At 52.5% G+C, this 21,690-nt stretch overlaps 2 protein-coding genes across 9 annotated transcripts in view; both read right to left on the reverse strand.

The window, feature by feature from the left end:
• Positions 1-91: 91 nt before the first annotated feature.
• On the reverse strand, positions 92-4,043 carry NAGLU (N-acetyl-alpha-glucosaminidase). The gene is made up of 6 exons (XM_055697327.1): positions 3,577-4,043; positions 3,289-3,436; positions 3,070-3,216; positions 2,826-2,911; positions 2,319-2,575; positions 92-2,107 (listed from the first exon to the last, which is right to left on the reverse strand). The coding sequence occupies exons 1-6, from the start codon at positions 3,981-3,983 to the stop codon at positions 891-893; spliced, it is 2,262 nt and encodes a 753-aa protein (XP_055553302.1). The 5' UTR covers positions 3,984-4,043; the 3' UTR covers positions 92-890.
• Positions 4,044-5,698: 1,655 nt separating this feature from the next.
• The window catches only part of ATP6V0A1 (ATPase H+ transporting V0 subunit a1), a 30,470-nt gene continuing 14,478 nt past the window's right edge, over positions 5,699-21,690 (reverse strand). For 2 of the 8 annotated variants that reach the window (XM_055697315.1, XM_055697313.1), the window contains exons 15-22: positions 21,205-21,323; positions 20,663-20,879; positions 19,946-20,053; positions 16,589-16,696; positions 15,948-15,965; positions 13,978-14,095; positions 13,350-13,521; positions 5,699-7,390 (exon numbers count right to left, since the gene is read on the reverse strand). In XM_055697315.1, the coding sequence (XP_055553290.1) occupies positions 7,297-7,390; positions 13,350-13,521; positions 13,978-14,095; positions 15,948-15,965; positions 16,589-16,696; positions 19,946-20,053; positions 20,663-20,879; positions 21,205-21,323 (954 nt within the window). In that variant the 3' untranslated portion in view covers positions 5,699-7,296. Of the gene's footprint in view, positions 7,391-13,349; positions 13,522-13,977; positions 14,096-14,181; positions 15,966-16,588; positions 16,697-19,182; positions 19,258-19,945; positions 20,054-20,662; positions 20,880-21,204; positions 21,324-21,690 lie in introns of those variants that run through there. The other 6 variants (XM_055697314.1, XM_055697316.1, XM_055697318.1 and 3 more) reach the window with 5 other exon arrangements.

The following is a 21,690-nucleotide window of genomic DNA, read 5'->3' on the forward strand; positions in this document are numbered from 1 at the left end:
GGCACGTGGCCGGCAGCGCATTTTTCCTGCTCCTCTGCCCCCCGTTTTGCACAAGTCCCATGCTGGGGAGAGGAGACAGACACACGTGGGATAAAAGCGCTCAGCGGCCAGGATTTTAATTGCTCTGCAGGCGAGCAGCACCGCAGGCGAGTGGCACCACAGCCGGGCTCTGCCCGAGCCCCAGCTGGGGCGGGGGGGGGAAAAGGCCCAGAGGACCCCGGGCCGGGGAGCGCGGCCCCAGCACCACCGCAGAAAGCTCAGCAAAGTCCCTTTCCATACAAAAGGCACGAAGCGTGGCCGGGGCCGTGCGGTGGCGGGTCCCCACGGGCACTGGGGTCCATGGGGCAGGGAGTGCCCAGCGCAGGGAGGCATAGGACCTCACCAGGGGTGAGGCCAGTTGCCTGCTTCCCCTGGGGGAGGGGGCTGCTCTGCCCCCCCCCCTCCCCTGCTGCCAGCTCCCCAGCTGCTTCATCCGTCAGCCAGCCAGGGCCCTGCGGCAGGGACACGTGTGCCCCATCCCAGCTCCCGCCGAGCTTCCAGCTGGGAGCGCTGGGACCGCAGAACCTCCCTGTCAGGGCTCATGCAGCCCAGCTTTCCCAGGGACAGGCTCAGGGCCGTCAGGGAGGGCTGAGCACAGAGCACAGAGCAGGATGGTTCCCTGGGGCAGAGCCTGTCCCCCACCCCGTCGCCAGCCCCCCTCGGGATGTATCCTGCCCGCGCAGGGGAGACGGCAGGTCCATGCTGGCTGGGGGCCAGCGGGGCTCTGCGCCTTCATTCCAGCACAGCCATGACGCAGCCGTCAGGCCAGGAGCTGCAGGGGCCTGGACGCAGGAGGGCGCGGGGGTCTCTGCTCTCGCTCCCAGGGGGGGCTCTGGCAGCACAGCCTGGAGTCACGCCGGCCCAGCCCGGCTGCGCCGCAGGGCGCTGGGGTAATACTTGAGGAACAGCTTCCTGGAGATCTCCAGCGTGTCCCCGGTCGGCACGGCTGGGTAGCGCTTCTTGTTGTAGACGAAGCCTCTTTCCACCTGGAAGACAGCCTGGTTGAACTGGTCCTGGTGGAAGGGGCTGCCCGAGTTGAGGCTCTCCACCAGGGCAGAGACGAAGAGGCTCCAGCGCACGCCATAGTAGTCCAGCACCAGCCCCCCCAGCTGCTTGTTGGCGTAGTCCAGGATGTTCCCGCTGGGACCCCAGAGCGTCACCTGGTTCCGGGCGTTCAGCTCGAACTGCTCAGCCTCCCGGTCGCTGGTGGCCACGGAGCGGGCGCTCTCCAGCCAGCGGCCCAGCAGGAAGAGGCTGTGGCTGGAGAGGAGGCTGTCCAGCTCCGGCAGCAGGTCGTATACCAGCACGCCGCCGGCCGTCAGCAGCTCCGGCAGCGCGTGGCTCTGGAAGGCCTGGCGGATGCTCAGGTAATAGTCACCCACCAGCTGCTGAGCCGCCTGCCGCGTGACGTCCACCAGGTCGTAGCGGAAGGTGGGGCTGGAGCCCAGCTCCGCGCTGGCGCTCAGCAGCAGGCGCCAGGCCTCGTACACGTCGCTGGCGTTGTACCACAGCTCCGTGTCCATGTGCAGGGAGGGCCGGCGCACCAGCGGGCTGCGGTTATGGTTGACGCAGACGCCGGTGCAGTTGTACACGCTGCGCAGGAGCAGACGCCAGGCACTGGCCGCGGCGGCATTCGGGGCACCGTAGCGGCGCTCAGCGTAGCGGGTCACCCAGCTGGGGAGGTCGAGAGGCTCCTGGCGCCAGCCCAGCTCGTTCATCAGCTCGTACACCATGTCGTTCTGCTCGATGCCCTCGGGCACCAGCCCGGTGCCCACCATGGTGGAGTTGGGGAAGCGGCGAGCCGCGAAGGGGCCGTGGTTGATGGCCTCCACGGTGCCAAAGAGGCCATGATTGCCCCCGAAGTTGTGCAGCATGCACCAGATGAAGGGCTGCCCGTAGAAGGACTCCGTCCACTGGTAGACAGGCTTGGACTCGGCAAAGAGGTCGAGAACAATCATCCTGCCGAGGGGCACGCCGTGCAGCAGGGCCCGCACCTGCGCCGGCTGCCAGAAGTCGGGCTGGTGCTGGAAGAGCCATCCCTGCATCAGCCACTGCGCCTCGGGGTCAGCTGGGGACGGAGGTGCACGAGGTGAGGGTCCCACCAGGCAGGTGCCCCGCGAAGCCCCAGGGCCACCAACCACCCCTCTTAGAGGGGGCTTCGAGGGTCTGGCACCAATGGGGTCTGCCGATGGGTGCTCACGCAGGGCCCACAGCCGCCTCCCCCACAACCATCCCCACCTAGAGCCCCCCGACCGGGCTGGCACCGCACGGTGACCCACCTCCCGTCATCGACCTGAAGACGGCCTTGCTGACCCTCGAGAGATAGGCAGGGTCCGAGGAGAGGGGCGTCATCTCGTTGAAGGTGTCAGCGCTGTAGATGTGGTCCGTGCCAAACTCCTTGATCAGCTCCTTCAGGAAGAGGGTCCCGATCACCTGGAACATGGGGTCCTCCGGGTCCAGCAGGTAGGTGCATGAGTAGGTGCAGTCGAAGTGGCTCCAGCCCCCAAGGCGAGTGGCATTCACGTGTGGGAAGACCCTGCGCCAGAGGGCAGAGGTGGGCATAAGGAGCAGGATGGGACCACCATGCCCCTGCAGGGACAAGGGCAGCCTCCCGGGGCAGCTGGCACCGGCACAGGAGGGGCAGGAGCTGCGTTGGCCCCAGGTGCAGCCGGCACAGGCTGGAGGTGGGAGTCTGGGAAGGGTCTGGGGCTGAAATACTGGGGAGGGGGCTGCAGCCAGGGCTGCCCTGCCCTGGGGGGTCTGTGCGCACTCGGGGCTGCACCCACCGAAGGATCCCCTGGGGCACGTGGCCTGCGAAGGCCGGCAGCACCGTGATCATCCCCAGCGAGCGCATCCTCTCCACGATCCGGTACTGGGGGAGAGAGGGAGGGAGGGAGCGGGGGGAGGGGAGCCCCCAGCTCCCCACGAGGAGTCCCCCGCCAGCGGCTGGGGAAGGGAGCGGGGTCCCTCGGGCAGGGGGTGGCGTGGGCCTGCCCGGGGTGGGCGGGCAGCCCCCGGTGCCCCCGGTACCTGCAGGTAGAGCTGCTTGAGGTGCCAGGCGGGCGGCAGCGGCCCTGCCCAGCCGCGCAGGTTGCCCATGCGGTTCCAGGCCAGGAAGGCGGGTCCGGTGAAGTAGGCGTCGATCTCGGTCTGGTTGAGGCCCAGGGAGCGGAACACCTGCGCGGGGCGGGGGGCTCAGCCGTGCTCCCCCGGCCGCCCTGCCCGTGCCCGCGGCCCCCGATACTCAACCCGCTGCCAGGCCGCCTCCTGCCCCGCGAAGGCCGGGGCCAGGTTGATGCCGCTCAGCGCCATCCAGTCGATCTCCCGCTCCCAGCGCGCCCAGTCCCACCAGGCGTAGGAGTAGCTCTGGGCGCAGGCGTTCTGGTAGAAGCGGAACCTGGGGGGGAGCGGGCGGGAGGCTGCGGGCTGCGCCCCCCCCCCCCCCGCTCCCGTTACGCAAAGGCGCCTTGTCCCGGGCTAATGAGGCGTGAGGCGCGCCCGGCCCGGTGCCCGCCCGCCCCGCCGCGGCCCCGTTACCTGCCGGGGGCGGTGGCGCGGATCTCGGCCCGCAGCCGCGGCAGCGGGTCGGGCAGGCGGAGCTGCGCCCCGGACCACGAGAGGTGGCAGCCGCAGAAGTCGCGCAGGTACCGGTAGAGCCCGGCGGCCGCCGCTACCCCGCTGGAGCCCGTCACGGCCACGGCCACGGCGCCGCCGGGCGGGGAGCGCAGCCGGTAGGTGTCGGGGCCACCCGCCGCCAGCGCCGCCTCCACCGTCAACGCCACGGCCCCGGCCCGCGGGCCCAGCAGCCGCCGCGCCAGCGCCCGCACCGCCGCCGCCTGCCGCGCGTCCCCCGCGCCCGCCCGCGCCGCCGCCAGCACCGGCAGCAGCAGCAGCAGCGCCAGGCCTGGCCCCGGCCCCGACCCCGGTCCCGGCCGCGCCGCCATCGCCGCTCCCAGCCCCGGCGCCGCCAATCGGGGCAGGGCGGGGCGGGGCCGAGCCGGTACCGGGGGAGTGGGCGGGGAGTGGGCGGGGAGTGGGCGGGGAGTGGGCGGGGAGTGGGCGGGGAGTGGGCGGGGAGTGGGCGGGGAGGAGTGGGCGGGACCGCCCCTCGGAGCGGACGTACCGAGCGCGGCCCGGCTCCGCCGCCTCCGGCTCCCCGCGGGGCTAAGCGCCGCCGGGGCTGCGGGGCGCCGGGACCGGGGCTGGGACCAGGACCAGGGCCGGCACCGGACACCGGCGCCTCTGGTCTGTTTTCGTATCACGTTTTCCACCCGCGAGGCCAACCGGGCCGCGAAGTCTCGGAGCATCCGCCGGCTCCGGGCCCCCGGGACGGAGCAGTACCCGCCCCCTCCCCCGGGGGGGCGCCGGCTCCGGCCTGGAGGGGGCGCTGCCACACCGGGCACAGGCGCCCGCCGGGGCCCCGAGGCGGGGGAGCGGCCCAGCTCTTCCCGCAGCCCCCGGGACCCGGCACAAAGCCCCGCTCCGGCTGCCCCCGAGCCCCGGGGCGGAGGCGGGGGGAGACTAGCCCGTGCTGCCGGAGGGGGTGGGGGGGCGCAGACCCTCGGGGGGCGGGAGGGGCCCCCGGAGGGTCGGGAGGGACCCCGAGGGGGGCGCAAACCCCCGGGGAGGCTGCACCCCAGCTCCGGGCACCTCCGCGGCTGTGTCGCGCCCGGGGGCTGCCGGGCAGACGGCCCCGGTGCTCGCCCGCCCTGGGCAGGGTCCCTCGGGGACCCCAACGCACCGCAGCGCAGCCGGGCCCCAAGGCTGCTGCGGGGGCACAGAGGATGGACCCCTCGGGGGGGCAGGGGCTGCCGCAGGGGCTCTCCCAGCTGCCGGGGGGGCTGCCTGGGCATTCCCGGGGCAGAACCCGGCTGCGGGAAGGGAGGGACGAACGGGGACCCCCCCACCCCGGGGGCTCCAGCCCCCCCCACCCCCCTGCGGCGGGGCCAGCCACGGAAACGGGCCGGGACTCCGCGATTGCCGGCGGGGGCGGTGCAGGGCAGCGGGGCAAAGGGGAGCGCAGCCCCTGCACACAGCTGGCACCGGCGGGGGGGCCGGGTCCCCATCCGAGGGGCGCGGGAGGGCAAGGGGCAGGCTGGGCGGCTCCCCACCCCCCCCACCCGGGGCAGCAGGAGCCGGGAAACCCCGGCCTGTAGCTGCAAAACACGCAGAACCCCCCCTCCCCGGGCAGCCCCCAGCCCTGCAGGAAAGGGCTAAGCAAACACAGCCCTCCTCGGTGGGGAGTGGGTTCCTGGGGGGGGGGGGGGGTGTGTGTCACCCCACGGCTTGTGATGCTGGGAGTGGGGCAGCAGGCAGAGCACATTTGCCCCAGTAGCCCTGGGGGGGCACCCACACCCTCCCGGGTTTCGGCTTTTTCCTCCGGCACAAGCCCTGGTTCCACTCAGTTACAGGTTTAGCGGGGCAGGCTGGAGGCTGCGGGGCTGGACAGACCCCCCCCCTCAGCCCCCCCTGCTTGGGATGTCAGCCAGGGCTCCATAAGCACCGATGGGCACACGGTCCCGTTTTACAAACCAGCTCTGCCCATCCCACCCTACGGGATCCCAGGGCAGGAAAAGGTCCCAGCTCCCCCCAGGCAGGGGGGGTACCGGGGACCCCCCTTGGGAGAACGCAGGGGAAGCAGAGAAAAGGCCACAGCGCGTGTTGTGCAGTTCATTTAATTTATACAATGACTGTGGGCAATGCATTTCCTGGGAGCAGCAGACCCTGTTGCAGCCGCCAACGCGTTTTGATTTCCTCTTTTGCCCTGCAAACACCCCGGTAAACAGCCAGCCCAGCCTACCTGTAACCACCACCCTTACCCAGAACCTTCCACGCGCGGCACAGCCATCCCTGCGCTCCCTGCACCACCCTTCCCACTTCATTTTCAACAGCCCTGCACTGCGTGGCGTCTCCTCCTCCCTGCCAGGTTACAGCGATTCTCATTATAGCTCTAATCCACTTGTACACAAATACTGCAGATCAACGGCGAGAATTAAACACAACAGTTACACACAGCACTAACACACACACCCCCTACTGCTCCTACAGATACATCAAGTTGAGGAGGGCAAGAAATTATTCACATCTTGCACCGGAGAAAAAGCAGCAGCAGCCACCACGTAGAAACACCGCTGGGATTCCAGTGCCGTGGGACTATTTTGGACTCTGCCTCTGTGCTCCCCTAAAGGGCTCCTCAGACACACCCTGAGCATACGTGACAACACGGGTCACTGGTACCTCCGCCTTTGCAAAAGCTGCCACCACCGACGCCAAGTCTACGTGGGCACCATCTGGATGTGCCTCCAGGGCTCTGCAGCCTCAGGGCTTCACACAAGAGACCTAAGGAGCTCCACTGGGTCAGACAACAGTTTGCACCGCAGCTCGTCCCTCCTCCGTCTCACCCCAGGCAGCAGCCGAGCCCCCCGCGCCCACCACTGCCTGCAGAAACAAGAGGTGGAACGAGCCTTCACTGCCAGACACGGGGCTTTGCCTGGGATGCAAGTGGGCAGGTGCACAGTTAAAGGAGCATCTCTGCTCCTGGGAGGAAGGAGAAGACCTTTCTTGCAAGGACAAGGTGCTTCCCATCACTGGAGCAAACGGCTGCCAAGACTCAGCTGAGGCTCAAGTCCTACCCCTTCGTATCAGCTCCTCAAGCCCCAGCCAGAGTTTGAGGAGCTGAATCCCCGCTCAGGATGAGACATTGGTTTTGTCAGATTAAAATGTGGCACATGTGGAAGCCCTGGAGGTAGGAGAAGCATGCCCTGGTTTATCAGCTGCCCTGCTGCTCGTCACCTGTGTGATCAGAGGCAGAGACACATAGATAGGATCCACATGTAAAACTTTCTCAAAAAAAAAAAATAAAAATCTCTTCCCAAGCAGCAAGCTTTGCACAGGCGGAAGCTGTTACACCTTTCCTCCACGAGCCTGTCCACGCACTCAGCCACGGCTGCACTTCTTTCACACTGCCCCGATGAGCCTGCCAGGGAATTCACTACACCAGAAGTACACACCAAAAACTCAGACACTTCATGCACTTAGTATCTTCAGTGGTAAACTTAAGGAATGAGAAGTTTCTTTGATCCAGTGTCACTCATTACCCGAGAATGTCCAAGCTTTTGGCTTTGAAATGCCACAGTAACATTCGAGGGTGCTGCAATAAGTTATTTTCGCTATGGGAGGATTACATGCAACTCACACACATGGGAGAGGGCTAGCCACGGACACACGATGTTTAACACTGCTCGAGCAGAGGGATCTTTAGTCGTCAAACCTCCCCTCACGGATGATATCAAAGGAGAAAGGGAGAAACTTGAACCCAGTGCCAGTGTAGAACTTGTTCTGGAACTCAATCCTGCAAGAGAGGGAAGAGTAAGTGTTCAGTAAAGAGGCACCTCTCAGAGACGAGTTAGCAATTAGCAAGAACTCCATTAAAAGTATGATTGACTAGAGAAAAATAAAGCTTTAAGGAGAAAAAGTGGTATTATAATGTAGCGTTATCTTTTGGCACAAACCCTACATTTTTGTTTGACGTTTCTGTAGCAGAGCAGAACTGCCCAGGTACTTCGATCCCACCCCTACGGGCAAAAAAAGAGCAACAGAAAGAGGATGAACTCCCCAACTACAACATCACTTAGAAACACCTAGGAGCACTGAGCCTTGCCTCTAAGATCTCATTACTAAGGTTCACGTTTTAGTTAGAACAAACCTGAACCGCGTGATGCTGTGCTCAGGCTTCCTCCATCAGCTACTTCTGTTTATTTACTTAAGCATATTTGGTTTATCCCCACATGACTACTCCTGCTGAGCTAGAGATGTGCTTGTTGCCTCCAGCTGAACATTAGCTTAGCCTTGTTTGCCTGCTTCCCCTAATAAACTCAGTTTAAAAAAAGAATTATTCTAGAGAACTGTCCAATGGTCAGCAACAGCCAAATAGGGAAAGAAAAAAATAATCCCATGATTCACAGTAAAAACAAGCACAGTGTTTCATGAGCCTCATGAGAAACACTTTCCATTGCGTGATCCAGTAAAAAAAAAAAAAACAAACACCCCCCCCCCAAAAAAAAAAAGAAGCCTCTGCAGGAATCAAGCGACAGCAAATTGTAGAGCAATTTAACACAATTCTGGAAAAGGATTTTTATGAAGCACATGAAGAGAGACTTGAATTATTTTTTTCCAAATCAGGAATCATGGCAAACCCCAGAGCTGCTGGTATTTCAGCTGGCAGAAAGCGATTTCCCAACAGAGCTCAGGAGGGAAATGTTCAGAAAAAAACCAGCTTTCTGCTCCTATCTTCGGCTGCCTGTTCATGCAGCTACACAGACTTCCCTGCGGAGGAATCCCTAGGATGAGCAGGATTTTCCGTGTGGGAGGAAGGGCTCCTTGCCAACACGCTCCAGTTTTTCAGGAACCCTGATAATCTTCATAAGTATCCTGTGACTAAGTAACTATTCTGTAAGCAAAGGGAAATAAGAGGCAGAGGGTTGGGCATCTGAGTCACACAGAACCCACTGTAAATGAAATTTTAACCCTCATGATTAACTGTTCCAGCTGGCCCTGACATCTGAAAGCTCCTTTTGGAGACACTCAGTTACAACTGGCCACAACTGGATGCCTCGAAGCTGGGCAAAAGGTTGTTACAAAGTTAGGGAACTAGCAAAAAAGTTCATTTAACAAAATAATCGTGGCTTACATGTTCTGTGTGGGTTTTTCCTGCAATTGTCTACAGGAACACCCAGAATCCAAGATCCTTTATTAATATGAGCCGCTGCCGTTCCCAGGATTGCTGGCTGTCACATCTACCCGCTCTATTGCTAAACTTTGCTCTGTGTGTCTCCCCCATCAGCGATCAAGTTCTGTAGAAGAATTTACTAGACAGTTAGCACTACACTGTAAATAAACAGACTAGAAAGCTTTCTGGCAGTCAGCATTAAAGAAAACCCCACTCTTCAGCTTTTTTGGTATTAATAATTCGTTTTAGTGTTTGTTGGACTGTAGTTCTGTGGATTTTCCAAGCCAGAGTACCCACACTGTCCAGAAAACCAGGCAGCTCGGTTCCGTGAGCAGGAGCAACTGCAGAGATAGCTGTTGAGCAGGGACCTTAACTTCCATTCAATACAAACACAAATTCCTACTGGGTATTTGTGTTCTTGCAGGCATGTGCCAATGCCTGGGGTCGGCTGTGATTCAGAGCACACCTCGAAGAGGGCAGCCTGCAGCACACCTTACAGTCAGAAAGCAATCAGGGTGTTGGCATAGAGATTGTTGCAGTTACTCTTTCCCAAAAAAGACGGCAGTGTCCTATGTGGCACCGCGGGTCACTCCATCCTGCGCTGCCTTTTAGAGCAGCAGCGTGCTCTTATGGTTGCACTAAAAAACAAGCTCTGGCTCATGACCTTTTATAAAGAAAAATAAAATTCTGGCGAGCAGGTGGGAAGCTGGGCTTCACCACTCCCACTGCCCCCTCGCTGGATCGCAAGCGGGATGGAACTCCAGCACGCCCACGCCTCTCGGAAAGCGGCGCTCCCCCTTGGGTGGCAGGGGGCCAGGAGCTCTGCCCGGGCAGAGGAGGGTCTGCCTGTCCGTTCTGTTTACGGCCGAGAACAGCCGTCCACAAAGCACCGCATAATCGCTGCTTTTTATTTATTCTGCATGCTTGTTTGATGCTGACTGCATTTGTTCTGCTTGAAATCTGCTTTGGCATCCCTGCTCAGACCCACAGCACTCCTCAGCTTTGCCATTCAGAACAAAACACAGGCTCCTTGCCTTCGGCTGCCCCTAACACTGCATGGCTGAGAGCACCGCTCCGAATCCATTTCGCTGCGTCCGAGGGACTGAGCTCATTTCGGGGATGCTTATGGACCAGTGGCAAACAGCTCAGGCAACCCAAAATAAAGAAAAATCAGGTTTATGTCTGCCTGGAGTATGGCCGCGGTGAAGCGCGCACACCAGGGAAGCTGCTGACGCTAGACCTGAGGGAGAGAACAGACTGAAACCTTTAGCAAGAGCAGACGAACACAGTTCTCCGCGTTTTGCCAAATCTACGGTCACGTATGGCCAGGACCCACGCTCTCCGCACCGATGGACATGGACCGCGGCGGGGAGACTGGCTCAGAGACACTCGGGTAACCGGAGCCAAGTCTGAACAATACGGTTTGACCGCTCCAAACTCTGGAGCCGAGCACCCTACGTCAACGATGCTCATGTAACACCAACCTCTCTCCTACCTGGCAATACAAAGCCCACTCCTCCCTGTTCTGCGTGAACCCAACTTGCTTGTATTACGTCTACTGCTATCCAGTCTTTGTAGCTGTGACCTGGTCTCGGGACATAGTCTAGAACAGGTTCCAGTTCCAAATCAGGCCTAAAACAAGGTTTTACACAGGAAAACAGCTCCACTGGCACTGTACTCCTGTACCAACCCATGATGTTGCGACCCTGCTTTGAATCCAGTTACAGACTTCTCCTCTTGGGCAAAGTCTACGTTTGCTCATATTAAAAGAGCTGACTAGCCTAAAAAAACCCAAGTAAGCAACTTTAACCTAAACATTCATGTCAAACTACATTACCGAACAGCAAATAGAAAGGTAAAATATTTCAGAACAGTGATGTTACAGCAAAAGGAGTTAACGGCACGACGCAGGGTATATAGCTCAGACCACGACCATGCTCCAGCAGACCTCCGACACACGTGCCTGCAGTTTTGGCAGCGCTCGGAGTGCTCCCTCCCCTCCAGGATGCCCCAGAAAAACCCAGCCTGCTGGAAGAATGCATACTTTCTGAAAAAGCACAACATAAAACTTCCTCATTTGGGACTGATAGGCAGAGCACATGGAACAATCTGTGCTTTTTTTCCCCCACCAGTAAGACACATGCTAAATTCTTCCTCCTTTCCAGGAAGGCTGAACCACCCACACCTTCAGAATTCCTGATAGGTGACACCTCTCCCACAGCCAGAAAATCTGATCTGCTCCTCCCAGGACAGCTGTATTTGACACATGCACACACACACACACACACACACATCCCCTTCTAAAAATGGAACAGGTACTGTTGGAAACATCCTGATTTGACGTTTGGAAGAAAAAAGAAATGTTAACAGTACGTTCTTTTGAACAACTGCAGGTGCCTTCCTCGCCACTGTGATTAATGAAAATCCAACAAACCCAAAATAATTTCAGCAGGTTACCTGCAGTCGGAAATATTACCTTAAACTTGGATTTTCAGGCTCCAAGATTGAACAGATTCTCTCTTAGAGAACTTATATTAAAAGTTTTCAAGTCTGAAACATACGTTTAGGGAAAATATGACTTCATTAAGAGCTTCAGTTCTGCAGCTCCCCAGCAAGTGCCCTGCACTGGTCTGCACTGCACAGTGACCCGTGGGCTTGCTGCTATTGCTCAGCTGGTTTCCCTCTTTGCTTGCCATTTCAGTGACATGCATCCTCCCTTGACACATTTCCAGACAATTTTTTTAATCACCCTTTAGAGACAGCCTGGCAATGTGAACTGCAGATCACGGTTCAGCCAGGAGGCAGCTTTTCCACACTTGTACCAGGTGCTCTGTGCGTGGTATCTGTAAGTGCAGTTTGTGGTTTATTAACACAAGACAGGTACCTCCAGAAAAACATGCTTTCTTATCTTAGCCCATCCCTTTGGGTAAAAAAGAAAACACAGAGCCTGCCAAGAAGAAAAGCTGGTCAGAACTGTTCATCTGCCATTATTGAGAAATGCGCTGTGCAGCACTGCAGTCCAGGGAAGCAAGACTTTGAAAATCCACCAATTCAAAATTAAAATCCAAGCAATTGCAGATCAAACCCCCCACAGACGGTGTTAAGAGTACTGCGTACTCTCTGCCCTTCTTGGACTGCCAGCAACAGCAGGCAGGGTTTGCAGAGCTCCTTCTTTCACCCTGATGCAACGGCATAGTACAGTCACAGCAGCGCGAGGATGAGGAAACGCCAGCAAGCAGTTCTCAAGTGACTGGTATGATTTCTAGGCTGCACGCCAGGAAAAACAGAAGCACCATCCAGCAGCCATTTTCAGCAGCGGCCCCCCCACGGGCTCCCTTCAGCACAAGATGGCTACGCCTCCGAATCCCTGCTCACTGGAGCTACAAAGACCCAGGCAGTCCAGGACCCTCCAGCCTGCACCCTCGCAGGGTGCTGACAGAGGGCAAAAGGACGGTTTTCCTTCCTCAGAAGCAGGGGGAAAATGCAAAAGGGCTAAATTTCTTCCCTTTTTTTAAAAAAACACACAAACAAAACACCACAACCACCGGCTTCCTTTTTCACTTACAGAACTACTTCTTAAAAGCGTTCACAACCTTTTCTTCTTGTTTAAGACAGGGTATTCCTTGTGAACTTCACGGGACTTCACTTTGTTCTGATCTACCAGGAAAGAAGCTGCCTTAAGAGATGGCCGTGACCTGAACTCTCCCACACTTTAGGCTGAGGAGAACCCTACGCGAGCAAAACCCACTCCCACATCGCTCCTTTGATCCCACCACTGCGCTAACCAGGGAATGTGAAGTGGAACAATGAGCACTCTTAAATACGGATTAGAGAAACCTCTTGAATACTTTCCATACTTGGGTGCGGCAAAAGCAACGAGCACTGGTGAGTAATTCCCTCTTGTTTACTGCCTGCATATACAGGAGCTTAATAATCATGGGAAAGGGGCTACAAAAGCATCTTCCAATAAGCAAGACCAGCAAGAAATAGCCACCATTCCACAGCGCTCTGGAGGGCAGACAGGCAAAGCTGCCCCTGTTCAATGCAAGCTCTTACAAAGACGAACAAGACCACACGAAGGCAACTGAAGTCAGTAGCTACCGCACACTAAGGAAAACCAACATTAGAACCTGGCAAAAGGCAGAAGAAGAAAGTCCTACAGCAAGCTACAAGCACACTCATCCACCATGGGCAACCTGCCCATCCCGCTGTTCGCAAAGGTTTAGCCTCATTTATTTTTAAGCAGCGACCAGCGACTCTCCACCATCTCTCCTGATTGCATGCAGAAAATTGCACACAGTGGTGTGAAGACGGAAATCTCTGACCCTTTTAAAGACTTCCCGCTGCCAGAGCGCAACTGGTGTAGGACACGGAGACGTTTAGGTAATTTGTGGTACTCCAGCACCTCTGAACATTGCTGATCTTGGCTCAACGTTATCCACTACCCCAATTTTACAGCCTTAGCTTTCCTGCGTAAGGGTCAATACAACTTTCTAGAAGATGGCCTTTCTGCCTAGTCCAGGTGACATCAATTTCTTGCTATGAAGAGCTTTGAAGTTTCTGCACGTTCCAGTTAACTCACCAGTGCAAGCGAAGAGCATGGAGAAAAGCAGACAGCCCCTCCATGACCAGAAGAATTGCTACTGTCAGGGTAGCAAAAGCAGCAAAGATGAAGAAGAGGCCAAAGCCTCCACCCAGACTCCTCACGCTGAGGCCGATGTGGATCACCATGGTCCAGAGCACTTCCGAGAGCTCTGCCAGGAGAAAGGGGAGAAGAGGGCTCATGTCAGAGCATTCAGCAAAGAATGGAGGGTTGTTACAGTTCACTTACAAAGCAAAAACTAAAGTAAAGCAAATTCCCACTAGAACAAGGTGGGAAACTCAAGAGGGACAAGAGCTTTTGCTGCCGGGTATGTCAGGACATTGCCTCCAAGTGTCACACACAGTGCAAGGCGCAGTCCTCGCTCAGCAGTTCTGCTTTATTCAGTGCTTTCGACTCTGTCCCTCTTTTTTAGCAGAGCACTACGCAAGTAGACACTGGTGTTTAGCCTTAATTCCTCCCAGCTGATGCACACACCCCTCTGTCCTCTTCCAGCAGTATTCGACAGCTGAGCTCCGAGAGGCTAACTGCATTCCTGCCTTTCACCTACCGCCTGCCCAGGGCGATCAGACACACGGTACCACGTCTCCGTTCCGTCAGGAATACTCACGTGCATGGGCTAAGCTGAGAGCCCAGAGCCTCAAGTAGGATGCAGTGTTGGAAATGCACCCCAGGCAATACTCAATGGTGTGGATAGCCTGGTACACCACCGTGTCGCCAAAGTCAAACTGCAAAGAGAACACAGAAAATGAAGACGGCTGCAAGCCCCGCCAAGCAGCAAGGGGCGGCCGACCAGGGAAAACGAGCACACTACCTGGTGCTATTACCGAGGACATCGTGTTTGAAATTAGACACTGATACGGTCTTCTCCTGGTTTAGCACGTCACTTCTAAGTGAGAAAATGAACTCTCTTGTCTCACAAGGTTTTGTAGAATGGTAGTTCGCTGTCGTGGCTTGAATATTATTGTTTTCACATTCCAGCACACAAAAATAAGGTATTTCAAATTCAGCCATGGGCTTTGCCAGGAAAAGACTGTTCAGCAACAAGATGGTATTCATATGAATTCAACGATAAATTGTATGTACCACTACAAACAAGGAGACAGTATTCCACGTCGATACTGCGTATGTACCTTTGCTACAGGATCAACGAGAGCATTTTGCAAGATATGGACTTGCCCTTTTTGAAAAGCAGAAATAATGCACAAAGCAATCTTGAAAAAGCCACATCTGTGCACCATTAAGTCTCTGTGTCTTGGTAATTTTCTGACATAATAAAAGAAGAACTTATAAGGAAGTCTGCCATGTAGGAGTTTCTTATTTTGCAGCTTGGGAAAGCATTCCCTACATTTTGGATTTAATCCATGCTTCAGAAACTGCTCATATTTAAGTTAAGTGAACACGATGTTTTAAATACACCAAGTGACTAACGCCCTAAGCATGCACAGAAAGCTATTTATATTCTTATTTCTCCCCTAGTACATCCAGGGCAATAAATATTTCAAACAATTAAGATACATTAGCTGCCAAAAGCCCAGTTCTTTCGCCACAGAACATGAACTGCCAAGTTCTTGAATAAAGCGTGCCCCAGCAAATAGTACCACCTCCCAGCATACACGGCACGTCAGCGTGCAGTAAACAGAATGCGAACAGTATTGAAACAATGACAATCTACAGCCACACGCAACTGCTGGAGGGAGTTACCACTATGCTAGGGAGTGGGAGAATCAGCAGGATTGCCGTGGCACCGTATTGGCAGTTCTATGCGTTTTTCACGGGTTTAAAGTGATATATAGAATTACCAGCTACACCAGCACACTGTTTCTGCGCCCCCTCAGTTCTAGATGAACCCTATGCATAAACAGATCTCCAAGCAAAACCACTTTCAGCACAATTTACAACAGCATCACTGTTGTGAAGCTACTCTAATTTCATGGCATTTAGATTTTTTGTAATAAAACTGGTTACCTGATAGTGCTGAAACCTACAATCAATCCTGCCAGAGTATTCCTAAAGAAAACGTTTCTTTAATACTCATACTTGTTATAAGTGTTTATGAATGAACAGTTTCTCAGAACAGAGCTTCTCTTTTATAGAAAGATACCGGTTAGGTAAGTTGTTGAACTGTATGAAAGTGGACCGGTTTTGCTGTATTTGCTGACTGGCAACAAGCAGTATCATTTTAAAATGGCAGACAGTTTAGGAAAAATCTTTATAAACAGTTTGTTGCAGTGCAGAATTACCAAAGACACAACATAAGGCAAACGAGACTTCTTCAGAAGTTTAAAAGCAAAAGCTTTTCAGTTTCAGACTTCCAGCTTAACAGCTTTCCGGGTAAACTAAGAAAGATCTGCAGACAGGGAATAAGACAAACAAGCTGTATAGATGAAGTAATTAAGGGTCTGTTAATGGGCATGTATGTATGAAGAATTAAAAAAAAAAAGGCCTGTAACATGTAGAGTAGCTAGATCTTTTGGAAAACAAGATGTTCTGACATAACATGTTTAATTCAGCATGTGCTTTACACCAATGGGAAATGGTCCAGGTACACATGAACGCAAAAGCTGGCTGTAGTCTTACCACCTCATCCTCTGTAGGCTTGAAAACATAAGTTTACATTTAGTGCGGTGTCTCCATCAGAACATTAACCACGAACACATTCAACAACGCCCCCCTAAACATGACACAGTAAAGCAGTAACACATCACATGCACTACAGACACAAGATACCGCTGGTCAGTTGTTAAGAGGCAGCAGAATGCTCCTAAACTACACAAGATCGACTCGTCTTTCTTCTCTACCAGTGGTAAAGGCAAATCAGTATTACCCCAACAGTCAAAGTGAACGTATAAACTAGATTTCATGGCTGCAGAAACACAGCCCCGGGGTTTTCGCTGGCGCTGGAGAAGCAGGTAGCACAACGGCACTGCGCTTCAGCCAGAGCATAAGCTGCACACGCCACCTGAGAGTGCCCCCAGGATGATGGTTCTTTGTAACGGGGGCAAACACAGCCACATTTCCCTCTATATGCAAATTACACTGCTTTTTTCTGGAGTCCTGGGAATGACCGAGAGATAGCCTTGTGTGAAAACTGCTATGAAAACACTTTACTGAAAACGGTGGTATTTAAATCGCTTGAAAATCAGTGAATACAGCAGAATATGCTAGCTTATTGACTACGAAGTGCATTGCCCTGAGAGTAAGGGCGGTCAGGTGCTTACCTCTTCCCCTTCCTCAGAATGGGTAGATAACTGGTCGTGTTGAATGATCTCGGCATCCTCCTCAGTTGGTCCGTTGCCCACCCGGATCCCACCAAAGTTGTGAGTTCCCTAACACATGCAGAAAAAGAAAGAGCAAAGTGTTGTTTGTGTTTTACTGTAAGAGCGCAAGAGTTTCTTATGAGTCCACGTGCAGCAGCAGCTCACAGAAGAAAACAAAATATTAAATATGAAGGCCCAGGTTAAGGCAGCTGTACAATTCTATTTCCCAGCTTGGATGGGAAAGATGCTGATTCCTGCTAGGGCTGGGGAAAAAAAGAACAGTCTGTCTGAATGAATACTTGACACATTTCTACAAAGTAATTGCAACACTAAGTAAAATAAAAGGCACAGCTCTCAAAGAGCACATTTGCTGGCACTGATGTACAACAGACCAACGTCTTGCCCGGCAGCTGTCGGACAAGCACTGAAACACCACTGCTGTTGTAAACGAAACAAGCCACACAGCGGCAACTCAAAGCAGAATAGACTGACACAAACATACACACACACGCTCACTCCCCACCAGCATCAGGCATAACACCACCACGCACGGGAAAATCAGACTTTCCCTTACTTGGGAACACCACGTTGCGCAAGCGGTTCCTTTTTTAGACATTTGTTCTGACATTCAACATCTGACCCTCAGCCACAACTCCCCTGCACGCCAAAGAGAAAAGAATGATCCGCAAACTGAGCTGAAACTTCAAAAGGGTCAGGAGCTCTTCTCACTTGACAACTGCAATTACTGCACGGTTAACACTGGATTTACGGCAGGCTTCCTTCTCTGTACCGTCTTATCACCAAGAAAGGATGCACAAACCTGTCCATCATCTGACAGTGCCCTCAAGCAGAGCTTACACGCATCGTAAATGCGTAGTGGACACTGAAGGCTTAACAGGCACATCGTTATCTTTGGGTTTCTGTTTGGCAAGCAGCGCCGCGCACCGTACAGGCGGGTTTCTCTTTCCCTCCAGATTTTCCAAAGACAGAAAAAGCTCATGACTGATCTGAAGGACTTTATACCTTAAGACCTGTGAGTCTGACCGACCTAGAGAGGCAAAGTAAAATGCCACAAATGGGAAGCAAAGCCCGGCATTTAGCTTTAGCACAGTACTGGGATCATCTCTGACATGGAATGGGAACGGGCTAACTCAACACATGAAGACTTCAGCAGCTTAGGGATGACTAAGCAAACCAAGGAGGCTCAATATCCATCCCACGACCTGTCTACTTTCACAGTGCATCACTCTGGCATACCAGCGGAATGGCTGCTCCATGTTCTTTTACCTGATTTGTTCTTAGAAGTCTGCTTCTATTTTAGGCTGAATTATATTTGGCCGTAATGCCAGATGCGACTTAAAAGATTGTGTCAGGTTTCTAAAAACAAATTAGATAGACATTCCTGCTCTGAAAAGAAAATGAAAAAAATAAATAATAACTTATAATAGAACACTTTTTTTAGGATGCTCAGCATCTTTGAAACATTACAAGTTGCTGATGACTAGTATCAGTATCCTATCGATGTATTTCTAGCCTGTGTGAATTTGCACTTTTGCAGCTTTTCCCTCGCACCCAACTCGTCTGTTCTCTGCAAAATATCCAATCTCAACACAGCTCCAAAAGCCCTGATTCTTTACTTTATAACTACACCTCATACAAAGACCTTCCCTCACAGCTTCTTGTATTGAGATGCACTTAAAACGCTGGATGGATTATGCACAAAAGATCCATCTTCATTACTGCCATTTCTATGAGGCTATTTAAAATGTTGTGACAGAAATATTGGCCAACAGCTGAAAAGTGCCTCAAAGTACCTTTGACGTGATGTGCACAATGTGCTTCATGTAGTTTGTGAGGTTTACACTTTCTAATTAGGTAGCTTTCACAACTGAAAATGAGTTGAAATAGGCAGTACTGGGGAAGGGATCAAGTTCTAGGAGCTGCTGCAGTCTTCACCCTGCCAAAAAGCTTTGGTGGTAAAGGGCTGTCTGTAAATTTAGACACAAATAAGTAGAAACAACCGCTACCGAGGGGCTTATTCGTGCACAACCATTTTATAATAGTTTCAAGTCAAAGTGTCTACAAGGGCACAGTCAAAAGATCCAGTAATTACTGATATGAAGTTGTTGGGAGGCCATCACATAAACATGATGTTTGGGAACACATAATGCAAACAGAAATGCTTCACTGAGAAGAACCCTAATCTATCTTAAACAAATATGCAAGAAAAGGAAAAAAGGGGAACTTAACCTGGGGGGATGTGGCAGCAAGGTATTCTCGTGCTGCTCTGCAGGTTTTGATTTCAGCAGCACTCCTGCAAAGAAGTGTCTCTGCATTCTGTGCACACATAACTATTATCCTTCAGCCTGGTAGTTCTTCCAGAATGTATCAGTTTTGCTGAACTTTGCTCTTTCCAAGAGAAAGTGTTTTTCACCCTAAAGGTGCAGTTGCCATTCACTTATGAAATTCAGATACATTCCATGCTCTCTTGATAAATTAGATAGAAAGCCAACTCCCATCTTTAAATCCATCAGGTGATTTTTAAGTCCACTCACTGTTGCAGCCGCTGCTGCCTCTAGTGCCTGCTCGTTCGGGACTGTGCTGACTTGGGCCTCCACGGGTTGCCCTTCCTGATAGTGAATGGAAGAAGAGAAAGGGAGGAGGAAGAAAACAAAAAGAGAAAGGGAGACGAATGGAGGGGACATGGGAGGATGAAAGATGGTCAGAGAAGGGAGAGGAGGTGTCTTTAACTGAGCTGATCTTTCACTCAACATCCTAAAAGCTGTCTGCCATACATGCAGGGAGAATTTTCAAGTATCCTCAGTGCACGTGTGCCAGGTTCCTACATTTTATATATATTTTACAGTACAGTTGAAAACCTAGAGAGTACCCCAGAAGACAACCTCTCACATAATGACTGCGTAAGTCTATTTTTTTCCCTTTTAATTGTTATTTTTTTACCATCTGAACTGCTTTAACAAAGATAGCTGGTAAGTCTGCCAGCCCATTAAGCTTGCATCTCTGCTTTCACATTGTCAGCCTAGCGAAGGCACAGAAATGCATCCAGCAACCAGTTTGTCTTCCTAAACCAGCTGACAAAGCCCAAGCCAGATGCATTGTTTTTATCATTACCAACATAAAGAGTTTTTAAAAGCAGGTTTAATGCTGGATCCAGATCTGAGAAGCAGGCAGGCAATATGCAAAAACATTTTACAGGTCACAACGCACTGTGAACCTACATATCCAAGATCAAGATGGAGAACATAGCTTTTTAACCATAACTGGTTCTCATATTGAATATAAGAGGTAGTCACCCACCAAGTGCTTTCTCCTTAAATACTGATGGCGAAGGACCAGGGGTTTAGCTACCAGCATCCATGGCACGCACAGTAATGCCACCACCACGAGGAAACACTGGAGCCCTTGCTGTAAAAGAAACAAGATTCAGATGATTTAGCAGCCAGTCCATGCTCACACACATACACAAAACCCAGCAAGAGGTCTTATGCAACACTGAACAACTGAATTCCCAGAGTATGTGGATGCTTCAATCTCTCCTCTGCAACAGCAAGATGTGCTGTACTTAACACCTGCTTGCAGCTGCCCCATCTGACTGTACACAGCATGTAATGCTGATACTGGTTTATATCAGGGAAAAATCCAAAAGATTCTGCAGGGAACAAGAATTTGGCAGACATCTGATAGCGCTGGGAGGAAATGGCATTAGCATCTTAGCAAAGCTTAGAGGCACAACACTGCACAGGCAGGACAATATTCCTAATCACTTTCCTCTATTAATCTGGATCCAAATGTTCTGGAGCCACAGCTGACATGTTCAGACCGATATAAATTCCTGGTATAGGGATTATTCCTTCCTTCCTTCAACATTACATAGTGTCAGGCTTCGGAAATGATGGCACGTTTCCTCTAACACAGAGGAAAAATGTTTCATTCTTGATTTCACAATTACTGTAAAGTCAATGAAAGACTAATATCACGAAGCATCTCTGATATTATTCCAGCAAGACCACGCACCTGCCCTTTATAAAGCATCTTATTACTGGTATCACTGTAGGAGAACAGAAACATGTTGATAAAGTGTATTAAAAGGCTTGGTGCATCCTTTGACGTGTGAGCATCATAGGCTGTCCATTTGTAGAAAATTAGAATAACAAGATATCCAAACAGTGATGACATGAAAATCATTTCTGGAATAAATCCAAGGTATATGTTCAGTGGCTTCTTAAAATAGCTATAAGGAAAAAAAGGAGAGTTTAAGATTACATTTGGTTAGCATTAGGCGTATGTAGGGCAAATACTTCTAATGAAAACGTGAAGGGAGTTTTTGGAACAAAACTGCAGGGGCTCAGCGTTTCAACAGTAGCTGGGACTTAAGCACAGCAACTACTTGACATGCATCGTTCTACGTATGCGGTCAGAAGCAACTGCACTGCACCCTTCAAATCAGGAGGTTAAAGTCTGATAAACCTCCTGCATCTTAAACTAAACACACACATTACACCCAAAGAATTTCCCGCCCCCCCCCCCCCATGAGAAAAACAGAGCAAAGCACTTACATATGGTTGAGAAGACTCAACGTGACACCAAAAAGCATGTGGATAATGCCAAGAATCACAGACATTTTCATCTTAAATGAATTGAGGAAGGCCAGTTTATTGCTGGCAATGTTCCAAATCTGTGAAAAACAACACTGAGTAAGCCAAACGCCGAGTAAAACAACAACAGAGGAGAATGAAAATCTTCATTTGAACTTAAACTGTATCAACAATCCAGGAAGCATTAGGCTGTAAGAACAAGTTTTTTTTTTAAAGATGCGTTTGTCACACAGATATCTTTCGGGAAAATGAGCAGACAACCTTTTCTGCTAAGAACGCTGTCTTACAGCAACTGATCCCACTACCAGAGCAGGAATCAAACCTCGCTTGTTTTTATATTAGGCAAAAGTAGCAGGAAAAAGGGGGCTGTATCCTTGACAGAAAAAAATACGACTTTTCATTTAAATGAACAGTGATGCATCATTCTGATTTTCTGCACTTCCTCTT

Source organism: Falco cherrug, chromosome 20, assembly GCF_023634085.1.
Source record: "Falco cherrug isolate bFalChe1 chromosome 20, bFalChe1.pri, whole genome shotgun sequence".
NCBI lineage: Eukaryota > Metazoa > Chordata > Aves > Falconiformes > Falconidae > Falco > Falco cherrug.

What these genes read in the sequence shown, in the direction of transcription:
- NAGLU (XM_055697327.1), bottom strand. Translation starts at nt 3,983, where the DNA reads ATGGCGGCGCGGCCGGGACCGGGGTCGGGGCCGGGGCCAGGCCTGGCG. An exon ending in TCAAGCAGCTCTACCTGCAG is followed by an intron (nt 2,912 to 3,069) that starts GTACCGGGGGCA and finishes TCTCTCCCCCAG; the next exon opens with TACCGGATCGTGGAGAGGAT. An exon ending in CTTCAGGTCGATGACGGGAG is followed by an intron (nt 2,108 to 2,318) that starts GTGGGTCACCGT and finishes CTCCGTCCCCAG; the next exon opens with CTGACCCCGAGGCGCAGTGG.